Consider the following 13456-nt stretch of genomic DNA (forward strand, 5'->3'; position numbering starts at 1 on the left):
TAAGGCTTCAAAACTACTTCCATAATGTGTTATTTCTTTACCACCCCCCGGTCGCATGTAATAGTTGGCAAACTGCCAAACATTCGTACGCCGAGAATTTCGGGGGTATACATTAAGGGATGAAGAATGGAAGAGCCGAAAGAACATAAAACATATATCCTCCTGCCTGGGAAAACAAAAGTCACGTACTGGACATTGAGTCCTAGAAGGCTTCTGGACGACAATGTCCACCTTAAAAAACCACAGCCTGCAGTACAGCACCGAACCAATGAAGTGCATTTCGCTGTCGGCAAACTTATTGCCCTTTGCTGTCCGTATTCCATCCCTCCCGGAGTGGTCGTTGTTGAAGTTGGTCTGAAAAACTGATTTGAAATTGAATTTATTTTTCCAAATCCAATTTTTGGTACTTTCGGTCACAAGTGCCAGATGGGGGAGGGGGGCGGTGGGAGACATAAAGAATTGTGTGTTCTATCCCCAAAAACCCAACCGGAAATTGCCAAAAAGGCAAAAACAAAAATTTATTGCACCGTGGCGCAAAAATACACGATCACGCTACAGATGAATTGTTTTATTCATTGCAAAAACAAAACAAAGTTTTGTGTGGCGCAAAAAAAAAACACACACAACAAACGGAAGGCAATTCCGGGGACACTGGTACTGGTACAGCGTGGAAAAGCTGTTGCATAAATTAAGGGACATAATACCATTTGGCCATACTCCTTTCAGGTAGTGGTTTGGGACAACGGTGCGACCCTGCGGTGCGGGGGTTGGTTGGCCACGTTATACAAGAATATTTCCTGCAGAAGCATGGCCACTAGTGATACCTCTTCCGCGGGGGTACAATTCAGTTTGGACGGGGGGGTGGTGGCGAAAACAGCTACTTACAATGCAAACCATTCGAGTTTTTGTGCCCGTGCTCACGGTACGCACCTGTAACGAGAAGGAAACAGAGGCTTGTTTTAGTACACGACAGCGCAAAGGAACTTGCTTCACTTTCAAGCAACTATCATCCCCCCTCCAATTCGACGATAGGGGGGTGTTTTCGGAAAGAGCATTAATTTCATGTTCGTACGCATGTTTGGACATCGGCACGATTTTCACTGTCAGCAAATATAACGCTTCCTACAGCACGGAGAGCAACCCGAAGATGATGATTTGAGATGAGAGGGGGGTGTTGTTTTTTCTCGGATGATCGTTCAATGTAATCTTTTAGTTCATGCACGAAAAATTTAATTAGCCTACTTTCCGGAGCATGGAAAACACCCATACTACTCTCACCGCGCCATGGGTAATTTTCGAATCGTAACGTAAAAACCAAAATGCACCTCACTTTCTTCAAACTCATCAAACACCCCAGATCTAATCGTGTGGCCAAAATTACTCATCTTTTTCCCTTCCTCTCCAAACTCCTACTCTGGCTTCGTCAGCGAACGAAACGGTTGCCGTCAAAATGCGGGTCGAGATGTAAAACACAACAGTGTTGTAAAATTGAGGCAAAACTAATCACGTACCAAAGCGACTGAACTGGCGGCCCCGAAATCTCCGAAAGCTGTTCCCAGTGGGGAAAGCCAGTGCAAGCCCGAAATCCCTTGGCGGAATGGGTTTTTGGTTTAAAACAACCCTCAAGCCAATGCGCAATTTGGGCTTTCCTCCATGCATGCATCTTGACCGGGTTTTTGGGGTTTGAAATTGATTTCCGTCCTTTAAACGGTGTCAGGTGGAAAACGAAACTGGACCTGGACCCCATTAAGTTTGTGCGAAGGAATAAGGTGGTTAGGGAAGGGTGAAGGGAGAAGGATAAGTTTTAAAAACACTAAACCATCGCCATCTTTTGTCGACATAGTTCTCTGATAGATCGAATTTTCTGCGTCCATTTTCTAATGGCCACCATCACCACCATCTCCACCATAAAAGGGTCGATTTTATTGTTTGTTTTGCTGTGAATCACCCATGCCTTTGAAACGAGTTTGCAAAACAAGCATTAATGGTGATCAAACAGAGACCCTAGGCGAGTGTGTTGTGCCCCAGCAAAGCGCCAAGAGATGCGCTGCACATTTGCATCACCCATCGGCAGCTAACCATTTTGGTCGCCATTTAGACACCAGCATCAACGGAATGTTTCACAGGGTTTAATTAGAGGGTGAGCGCGGAACCGCCCGCTCGTTGTTCTGGGCCACAGTCTGTTGCAGTCTTTCCGCTGATGGTGCATTATTTTGTTGTGCAAACCGCTCGCCCCAAACGGACCATCGCCGAAAGTTGCATCGTTCATTTGGACCCCATTGTGTTTGGCGCACGTGTCCAAAAACGCGGCGTAAATGTTGTCTTGTTGTTATTGCTAAAAGGGTCTGTGATGATTGATTTTTCCAACGATTGACCAAAGAGCATGCACAACTATTTTTGTGTCCAACCCCTACCCAAATCTTCCTCACTCTTCCTTTCGGGCCTTTTCTGCCCAATGTTTACATTTGCGCATTGCGCTGGAAGGAAAGCAAAAAAACCCCGCGCAACAAGCGTGATGGATTTGTTTTTTCCCTCCGCACGAGAGCTGAGACCGAAAAATGGAAACCGATTTGGGCTTAAATCACTCGAATCGTTACTCGATTGATTGATTTGTTGTTTCTTTGGTTTGTGCCCGTTGAAGGTCAGAGCAGTTGCGTGAGCACTGTGCAAGTGAAAAGGAAAGCGTGTGTGACATCATACTGCTGCTGCATATTACCATAAAGTGCACGCAAAAACGTAGGGTGGGGGCGTATATGTTTTCCATGCTTTTGCTCACCATTTAATTCAAATACAGTGCAGTTGCCAGCGTTACACAGCCGATGTTCGTGATGATGCCATAAACCGTGCCCATCCTCTCGATTAAAACCCATTTGCATTGCAGAAGGATTTCTCACACTGGTTCCCTGGAACCGAACTGGAATCGTGAGAATGCACCGCTATACGCAGATGACACGGCACGATGACATGGGCGAGTTAATTGCCCATGAGTCCACGGTACCGAGCCACATGCAGCAGCAGCAGCGCACATATGGAGCAAACTATCTACTGCTAGGGCCCATCATGTTTTCTACATGCACGAGCAGCACAACGGCGAATAGATTCGATTCCATGCGGGAACAAAAAAAACGCCAACAACACGTTCGTCTCGCTGTCGTGTGATCGTTTGTTTGATGCTACACACAGGGGTGGTTATTGGGGGTTCGTTGTATTTGACGTGAATAAAATATCGCACCGGAGCGTCGTTTGAGTGTCGTATGTGTGTAGCGTAATGCATCATGGAAAAAGGTATGAAGGCACGGTCCTAACGCTTCATTCCTGTGGATACCCTTCGAAAAATGCAAAGGATTTAAAAGAAAAAAACACAAAACAAACGGAATAAATAAAACTCCAACTCACCAGCAAATCAATTTGCCCTCAACCTACTTCGGTGCATTTTTCCAACCCCCAAATGGGGTGGTATCCCACATATGGAGGAGGTGTATATATACAGTTTTTTTTAAAAGACTATTAAAAGCTGCACAACATTTCGGTACGACGCAACGGCGCGTGTGAGAGTGGGTGTAGACACACACATATATATATATATTTTCATTATAATTCAAATAAAATCGTGCCCCGAATGCTAACCGGCAGCTTGCTCGGTCGTGTCACATACGTGACGTCAATTGGGGCGGCATTGTTTTGGGCACGCAAAACCGTTGCCCAACGGGAGCCCAACAAAAAACCCACCATCACCATGCAGCCTTACTTTAAAGCGTACGCAAATCACACCGAATAATGGCGAAATGGGGGAATAGAAGCGGAGAGAACTCCAACACTCCAAGCTCCAACGAATCTCTAAATACTAATCCGATCATGTGTTCTTTGTGTTTCGCCAGACGAGGTTTCCTGTTCGGTGGAAGATTTCTCGTCTAAAATAACTAGGGGATTTAACTCCACATACTGCACACACACACACATGAGGAGTATACACGCAGCAGAGGTCTTCAATGCCTAATCTTTACGATCGAGGGCTTTGTGATGAAGTGTCCCATTCTAACCACCCCAAAAAATGAAACCAATTTCCCTAGATTGTCACGCACTCGAGACGCTTTTTTTCTTCTTCTTTGTTGGTTGGCCCTGATGCTTCTCTCTATCGAATTGACGAACGCCAAACGGTTCACCATAATGTAGCTGAGCACGCCGGAATGTTAATGTCTTTCGTACGTCTCGCAATGCCGAATTCTTAGCAGCAGGGTCCGGAAAAGATGGGGGAAAAAAAGGCATCGGCCCAGCACGCATCGGTTACCTCCCCCAATTCCAGAGTGACATTTCCTGCGTAATTGTAACACACAGAAACATGATTTAGTACCGGCGCAAATTAAATCGGCAAGATGAACATCACCATTACACGTTGGGGTTGGAAAACCGTTCTCACGCGACAGGCTTTTAACTTGTCGAACTCATCCCCGCACACACGTTCAAAACCCGGGGAAAAAAAAGCAAAATAAAACGGCAAATGAGAGTTAGCAGGAGCTTTTAAAGCAATAACAACACCAAAAAAAAAACCTTTCGTTTTTCACGCCCAGCACGCTAAAAGCTGGGTTGGAATTCGCGAACTCGTAAATTGCATGGTGAGCAGCAGCAGCAGCAGACGAATTGTCACTTTCTCGCCTAACCATGACGTCATGAAGACGCGCCACCCCGTGGGCGAAGAAAGTTTCACTTTTCTCGCCTTCACGGCTGAGCCAAAACGCTATCTTCGCGTGCTAAGATTCACTTCGCCATAATAATGAACTTTGGAGCGGGTGGAGTGAAGGGGTTGGGGAGCAATGGGGGAGGGCACGAAACGGTCACACTGTCACTTTCGATTTGTTTCGAACATAATTTCGCGATTGTCTAAAGGGGTGGTGTGGGGGGGGGATGATGATTTCCCTTCAACAATGGACAAATCGTCGTTTGTCGTGGTGTGCTCACTCTCTCTCTCCCTCTCAGACCATAATTCTGACCATTTGTTCATTAGACAAAAAAGAGGTTCGCGATTTATCCACCTTTTCCAACCCTGCGTCGCTTTGTGTCAATCGTATCAGATTTGTGTGGGTACCCTCGGCATACCGCCCTCACTCAAACCGACAACCCCCAATCGGGAGATTAATGAGCCACAATTAAAAAGTGAGATTTATTGGTGCAGATAAGCGCCATAATGCAAAGGCATTAAAAACAATACCGGGGGGCCACCAACGTACAAAGGTGGTCGGCTTAGAATGGGGTGAGCTTGCTACATAGTTTCAACCCTGGAACCCACCCTGCAATGGTCCAGGGGGGGGGGGGGGGGGTTTGTAGTGTGCCTGTGAACAATGGCGAAATGAAGGCGTAACTCGCGCGGTTGTCGGATTCGGTCGCGAAATGGAATGGCGAAATCGTGGAAAATTTAACCACCCCCTAGTGTCATTCGGTGGGTGCCCTTTGCGTACACCTTCCATTGCCTGTGTTGAAGGCCTTTTATCTGTCACTTTAAGCAAATAAAGATCGCGCACCCCAGTGGCGGCTTTTGTGCGGACACTCTCGTTTCAGGATGGTCAGTTTTCCCCTCAAAAAAAAAGGGAAGTGGATGTCTTTGTGAGTGATCGACCGAGAGTGATCAAGCAGAAATGGGGGAGAGGGATGAAGAGAAGAAAGCTATGCAAAGTCACGACTGTGAACATTTAAACAATATCAACAAACTAAATCGACCCATTGGGGGGGTTCGCCTTTGGTATGTGAGTGACTGCTTGGGAAAAGCCAGTGCGGAAAATTTATCTACATCACCGCATGCACCAACGCAGCGCGACTGCTCTTGACCGATCTTCAAGCAGGAGTGTTAAATTAAATCTTCCCCTGTAGCTTTTGTTTTCGCTTCTTTTTTTGCCCATAAGACGAAGTAAATATTTCAACGTCTACTCGATCGTCTCGATCGCGGTGGTTGCGGTAAGGAATTTCTCACCCAGGCGCCCCCAGTTGAGTGACGTTTACGGATGGGATGAACGCCTCTTGAACGTGCGCTAAATTGGCTGGTGGATGGATTTATCACGTAATCTAAAAGCAATAGATAATGAGCGTTTTGTTCCATTTAGATCCGTTTGGTACGGCGGCCTTACACGGGTGTAAATAAAAAATACGCGCCACGTGCATGCTAATTTTATATTAAAGAAAAAAAGTGAAATTCAAAACGCAACATCACAGCCGAATGCATTCCATTGTGCCGCACCTTGGATGATGGCGGATGACGAGAGCGAATGATGTGGCGGAATATAAATTACCCTTTGCTACCGATACCAACGTTTGTGCAAGTTTTTGCATATTAATCAGCGCGACATGTTGGCAGCAATGTGGACTGACGCAGATGGCGAGAAAAAAAAGGGCGCAACAGTTCTGGTAGACATTATTTAAAACAATCCTGCGCTTATTATATTAACCAAATGATCCAGTTCTTTAATGTAGCCGACAGAGGGTTTCTTTTTTACACCGACACCATTCCGATTAATCATGCCCCATTATCAACACCCCACCGAGCAAGATGGGGCGGACAAAAACATCTAGCAGAAAATGATAAGAAACTATATGCCACCCAACTGTAGTTTACCTTCACCCCCTGCTCCCTAGTGGGGTGGGGATTGATCGGTAGTGTGGCTTCAAACCGTTGACCGTGAGGAGGTCATTTTGAACTTACCGCGCGATGTCACTTACCCGTGACCGGTTGGCCGCATCATAAGCAATGATTCACAACGAATCGAGTATTCCGTCACGTTTGGAAGGATGGCAAAGCTCCACTAGTGGGAGCTGACGGGTAGCTGGATATAAAATATTTCTCAGTCCCCGACAGCTTTGCTGATGGCTTTTTCGCACCCGATTGCGCATCAAAACTGCATTAAAAGTGTTTGCTTCGTCCCAATCATTCCCTTCGGCAGGCGGTGTTAGTGGTGGTGGTGATAAAGTAGTTTAGAGCCTCACTTGCTTCCAAACCCATTTAACATGGAATAAAATGGAAACTCATCAATTCTATTGATTCCTCCCTCCCGCTTCGCCTGGCTTCGTGTTGCTCTAATGGGGGTAGGAGTGGTACAATTACTCATCCACTATGTTGGACACGTATGACAAAACAAGGTAACATCACACAAGTGCAAGAAGATGGATGTCTTTTCGGACAGTGAGTTTTTTGTTTTCTCTCTCACCTACCCGCGTTGAAAGGTGAATTTCATTTCAAGCTCATCAGCACCTCGATTTTGCTTTAGGAAAAACAAAACACGCAGTGAAGCGCAGAAAGACGGAAAAATATGGAAAACTGCGATGGAGTGGGCAAACGAGCGTGCAAATTTAACATTTTTATCGCGCCATTTTGTACATTATCAAATCGTTGTTATAAAACTAAAATGGAAGCCAATCGGGGCGAAAAAAAAAACCACTCTCCAATCAACAGAAAATGCCCCGGAGGAGCTCCTGCTTGTGTGTACTAATGGTGCTCAATAAAAAAAGGTCGAGAATGGGTTAAACTAGGCAGCAAGAACGAGTCGTCACGAAAAACGAAGCAGCTACTGTTATGCCTTCATAAAGTAGGCAATAAAAGTACGCCAATCCGCATCATCATAACGTTTCGCAAAATTTTATGGACAACTTTGAGAAGGATTTTTTTAAGTACAATCTCTTTGCCCGCTCTCTCTCTCTGTCTCCTCTTCAGAGCCATTGAACAGGGAAATTACTAGAAAGCTGCCGGGTTTCTTTCACCACTCGATAAGTGATTGTCGCGTTTTGATTACTTTGCATGAGCTCGTATGAATAAGACCATACATAAGCCCATCAAGCCATATCACATCTAATAACTCCCGCGCCTGCGTGGAATGCTTTCGTGAGCAAATTGCGCGCGCCCGCGACGGCTGATAATTTAATAAAATGCAACACCACCGTTTACGATAGAGCTTCGGTTGCCGGCTGTGTGTGAGCGCATCGTTCGCCAGCGCTCAAGATGTCTTATTAGTGTCTTCACTTCTCACTCTATTAACATTTCGTATAATTTCCAAGCTGGCAGACTTCCCCCGGGAGAAAGGGAACCGCGATTGTCGAACGTAATTTATTATCGCATCGCAACCGTGTACGGTTTCCCAGCCGGAACGCGAGGTGTGAAAGCGATCTTCCGATCGGTAAGTTTCCAGTTGGTTGAGCCGATCGATTGATTCCGGCCACCGGTGGAGTTGTATAGCAAATGGGAAAGAAAATCGTCATCAACAGCGGCGATGGTTGAAATTGTGCTGTGAGACAGCGAGAGAGAAAAACGATTATTCCAAGCTAAAAAGAAATGATTGTAATAACAAAGCCTCCCTTCCATCTTGCTGGCAGTAAAAAATGATGTTGGTTTACTTTCCGCTACTAACAAGCGATCGCACACAACCATCGATCGCATTCGCCTCGTTGGACATTTTATTACACACCCAATGCAGCATATACATTGTCGTGCAAGCTCAAATAAAATGTAGAGTAAATAAAATGCCACCACGGGGTGAAGACTGTTCGCCCCGGCCACGGGAACAAGAGGAAAACAAGCGGTTCTTTTCAGCAAAGGCGACCGCTGAGCTCGCGTCCGTGCAACCCTTGGCTGGGGATCTCGTGGCTCTAATACATTCGAACGGCGACGCACGGCGGTAGGCACATCGTACGGAAGAAATAAACGGTGTCTTTTCTTCAGCTTCCTCTTGGACTCAATAAACCCGCGTGTTTCCGAGATGTTCCCGTTGGCATTAGGTCAGTTTAACGGGGTTTTTTTCGAAACGAACTGCACAACCATCCAGCGGCTCCATCACATCAGGCCATGAGTTTCCGCGTTCGATTTTGTTGTTTTGTGAGCATCGAAAGCACCATAAAAACAACCCAAAAAGCGACAAAACAACGAAAGTATGTTTCGGTGGTTTAGGAGAAGCTCGTTACCGCAGGCGTTAGCGAAGTTAGCGCGAACCACCAGGAAGGGTCCAGGAAAAAGAAGTCTGCCCGCAAAAATTGATTACCTACCCCAATCGTGATTTTGCTGATTTTGCTTGTAAATTACGGCATCTCGTGGTGGATGGAGCACGGAACTGTTCTTTCCTGTTCTCTTTTTCACCGAGATCCCGGACAGTAACGCCAACGTTCCGAGTCCAGCTTCCGAAAATCTGTTTCACCGCAGCACAACCCGCGAGTGCTACCCGAGCATTCCTTCTGGTATTAGAGTGCAACGATGATTTGTGAGTTTGGCTTAGCGGAGGGGTTTGATGAGAATGGCTATTTTGCCTGGGTACACGAGGGGGTATTGCTTTCACCAAACCATCACGCTAAAATTACCGCGAAAGTACCTTTTCGATTTGCGGATTTACCGTTCCCTCCTGGGAGGGGAATGAGCCGTCTGTGGTGATCGTACAACCAGCAAGAAAGAAGATTAGCGGTGAAGATTTTCATCTGGCGAAGGTAATTCCCGCTTCTTCCGATAGCACAAGGGAGCGAAAGAGGGAGAGAAAGGAAAGCCTTTCCCTACTTACGATGAAATATCCATCCATCATGCGGTGGCTTATGATCGTAGCTTTAGAAAGAAAAGGCTACCAACCCCAAAGGGAAAACATAGTCATACACATGATCATTTTTCATCAACCACCGATCGTTCTCCGTTCTCGATGATGACGTTACCGTAAGGGTTGAAGGGGTGGAAAGATCCCTTGCGAGCTAAATGGGTGCTTAATCGATCAAGAAAATGTTTCCACGCATGTTGCAATAACATGCAACAGGCTACCCCACCCGGTACCGTTGTGCAGAATGGAGTAAGATTTTCTCCACCGCCAAAGCACCATTAGAAGACGCATCATACTTTCCTTTCTAGGCATGTCGACCGGTTTACGAGAATCCCCGAGTTTTAACGATTAGCACCCGTAATCGTGATAAGCTCGTTAGTTAAATAATCTAACCGATCTTTTCTTACTGCTGCTGCTCCATCCATTAGGCAACGAAATGGGGTCGGACGAGCTCGGAATCGTTTTTCTTTTCTTCATCATTGTAATTGGAAAATTTAACACACTTCAACCGCCCCAGGCGTACACGGCACACAATAAACAAAGTTCCGCATTGCTTTCGATCAAGCCACGGCGGTGGGTAAAGGGCTCAAACAGCCAATCGAACAGAAGCATACGAAAAAAAAGGCGCCTGTTACATCTAACACATTAGGCACACGGTGGGTAAGGTAACTTATGTTACGGCGCCTTCAAAAACCTCCCCCCCCCCATGTTGATGTAAAAGGTGCAGCAGACGGTGATCGTTTCCGATCACGTCGAACAAACAAGAAAAGATGGCATTCACCCTTTCCAGGGTGCAAAAATTAGTTGCGAACACAAAAAGCCTAGGCCGACCGATACACGCGCGCAATGCAATAATAATGTAAATATGCAGACAAATGGTCGCGCGTGTACGCCACACCATGCGCAACGGATGTCTCGGGTCTGCGCATTGTACATCCGACACACAACACGGCCCTGAAGAATGGTTTGATTTGTGGCTGGATTGGTTTGCTGGTGATTCCTGGTTTTTGGTGCTAATAAAACAATTGAATTACTTTAATCTTCTCCACGAGCGCGAGGGGTGCAACAGGTGGGGGAAGGTTCTTGCGCCTACATGTTGTTTTTTTCTTTTGTTTTTTTTTTTTGGCTTGCGGTCCCTCAACATGGAACGAAATCTAATGATAGTTATTTTCCCAAAGACTCGCTCATAATTTTAGTAACACCACCACCACCCAGTCACACTTTGATTGACACCAAATCCGGGGTAAAAGACACGGAGCATGTGTGTATGTGTGTGTGTTTTGGGGGGTTTTATGTGCTTATATTTATGATGATTACCACCGAGGAATAGCAATTGAGCCAGTGAGGGCTAGCGAGCGCTTGAACACTGCTTTATGGCGTACGCACCAAGTCACGTTGATCGATCGCGAGAAGAACAAACGACGCTATTCACCAGCAGGCTTCACGCACATCGAGGGTGCCGATTGCTCTAGGATTGCTTCGCGGGGTCTTTGGCGGGGTTGCATATGTATATTTCCGTGCAGTAAATATGTCAAAAGTATAAGGCCCTCATTTGTTCCAGCAGTGTTAATGCTCGCCAGCCCACACAACGCACGGGTTTATGCTCCGTAGAAGTGTGGCGCCTGTGGTACCAGCAAAGGTCCCAGACCACGGTTCCCGTGGGCCGTAAGTCAGCATTATACTACTTTCGAGCAGCGAAAAAATAGAGGGGAGCGTGAAACACAAAAAAAAATCCCTCAACTACTTCTTGCGGGTTGTATCTAGCTCGATCCATCTTGGGTAAAGTCGACTGCTCAATTTGTCGCCTCCACCAACATTTACACAATTGCATTGCCCTCACGCTGTTTGGAACTTTTTTTCCCCCCCTTCATTTCCAGAAGTGAAGAGTGAAGCGGAGACCCCATTTTTGTAGCATTTCCCTAAACGGTGCCGATTTCGGTAAATCTCGATTGCTAAACGCTAAACAAAACCGTCTACAAGATGCGCCACCAACACTCTCCACCGCACAATCATCAATGGAAATGATGTGGATAATAGAGGGACATAATAAAGGCAGCAAAAAAAAAGCCAGCAGCATCGTCAAAGCCCCAAATCGTGCAACGCGCGGGAGAAGCCTTCTAGATTTCGCTTTTAATGGTGCCCAATTAAGGCAAATTGCTCGACTTTCAGCCTTGTAAAACTATTGGACGTGGGGCGGGTTTTGTGGACTTTCGTGCACGACCCGGTGCTGGTGGTGGTGATGGTGTAAGTGGATCTCCAGAAACACTGATGCCTCCCGGGGTCGGGGCAAACATAAATCATGCAGAACATTCATTCAAATCGAATTGAGCAACGCGGAGGTATGGTGGCCCCAAGTCAGAAGGAGACGAATGGGAGCGAACGTAAAACAATCCAAGCCACAGGATGCACATTGTTTCATCGGAGACAATATGCCATTTTACCGGTCGGTCGTTATCGTTCGGATACGAGGGTGGCTCGGGGATGGCCAAGACCGAACGAGAGACACGTTCCAATTATTGGCAATGACTTTGACTTCCTTCTTTCTTCAGCATTCCTTTCGAGGTGAAGCTTTCTGCTGTAGACCGGCAAATCCTTGCATCGCTACATTTGCGTCCTGATGTCGCCAATATTTCACTGCCTCGTTGCGTCATTTTGCTGCTGCGTCGGAGAGGCCATCTGTTGCAGCTTCAACTCCTTCTCCTTCTCGATCAGATCTCGACCGTGAAGGAAGCGATCCAGCGGGGCGCAAAAAATTTACATTCATATTATTTTATTACGAACGCCCATGTGGTTAAATTTAGCGAGCATCGAACGAGCATTCAACGCTGCGGTGACCACGCATGCAACATATCCAATGATCGTGATGATATGTCTTCGGGGTGCGCTGTGATTTGTTTGAATTGATACTTTGAAGCTGATTAACGGGCGGCCGAAACAGCAGAGCCATTTTTTCCATCTCCTTTTCTTGCGTACTTTCCTTCTTCTCGGTACAAAACCCATGATTTCCCTGCATCATTTATGCACCCATTTATGCCCTTTGGCGAAGTTGCGAGTACTGTGTGTGTGTGTGCAGCATAGAACCGAGCCGGGACCCATAGGAAGGAGAAACGCGACATGAAGCAAAGTGGATTAAATGTTTCTGCATGAAATTCAAACCCACCCTTAGAACGGATCACATGAAACTACTCTGAAGGCGGAGATGCAAGTAAAAAACAGGAGCACAGCTTGGAAGGGAAGAAACAACGCCGGCCCCTTGCGTATGATGTGGTATCAGTTTGCAATCAGCGCCAGCCCAGTAGCACGTAGACCGGAAAAAAACGCACCCACCCACGTCACACAATTAACCATTGTTAGGAAAAAGCGACCGTGCGAGTGCGAGTAATGACGTGAGGCACAGAGAGAAAAAAAAAAACGTAACAACAGACAAACCCAGCTCGCTGCCCTACCACAATTACCACCGGGCGTTTGCGTGATTCGCAAATCGCGCCAGCAGTAAACGCACAAAAACTGGCGACCGTCGAAGCCGAATGTCGATTTGGTCGCACTTAACACGTGTTTGTGTCCTGTGGGGGGGGGTTGGCTCTGCTGCGATGCTGGAGCTACCGTGTGTAAAGCTACCGTCGCACACAATTACAAATTAATAGGCATTCTTTGGGTAGAATGGCACCCCGAACGAGTTAACCTTACCCATTTAGTTGCCCCCAAACCGGACCGGCTGGTGTTTGTGGTGGTACGCGGGAACACACACGTTCCGAGGTGGTTTTATTTACATTTACAGCTTGTCCGAGCGGGCGTGTGGGGGGGGAGGGGGAAAAAGGAAGGTACGTGCGATACAACCCCACACCGTTTTACGTGCGTGTACGTGTGGGGTGGTGATCGCGATCGCGAGAGTTGATCCAACATATACACCA

General features: G+C 46.7%; 1 protein-coding gene across 1 annotated transcript in view; it reads right to left on the reverse strand.

Annotated features, from left to right (window-relative positions):
* The window catches only part of LOC128716312 (rap1 GTPase-activating protein 1), a 138364-nt gene that overhangs the window by 18090 nt on the left and 106818 nt on the right, over positions 1–13456 (reverse strand). Inside the window, exon 3 of the mRNA XM_053811232.1 lies at positions 886–930. Coding sequence (XP_053667207.1) covers positions 886–930 — 45 coding nt within the window. The remainder of the gene's footprint in view (positions 1–885; positions 931–13456) is intronic.

This window comes from Anopheles marshallii, chromosome 3, assembly GCF_943734725.1.
Source record: "Anopheles marshallii chromosome 3, idAnoMarsDA_429_01, whole genome shotgun sequence".
NCBI lineage: Eukaryota > Metazoa > Arthropoda > Insecta > Diptera > Culicidae > Anopheles > Anopheles marshallii.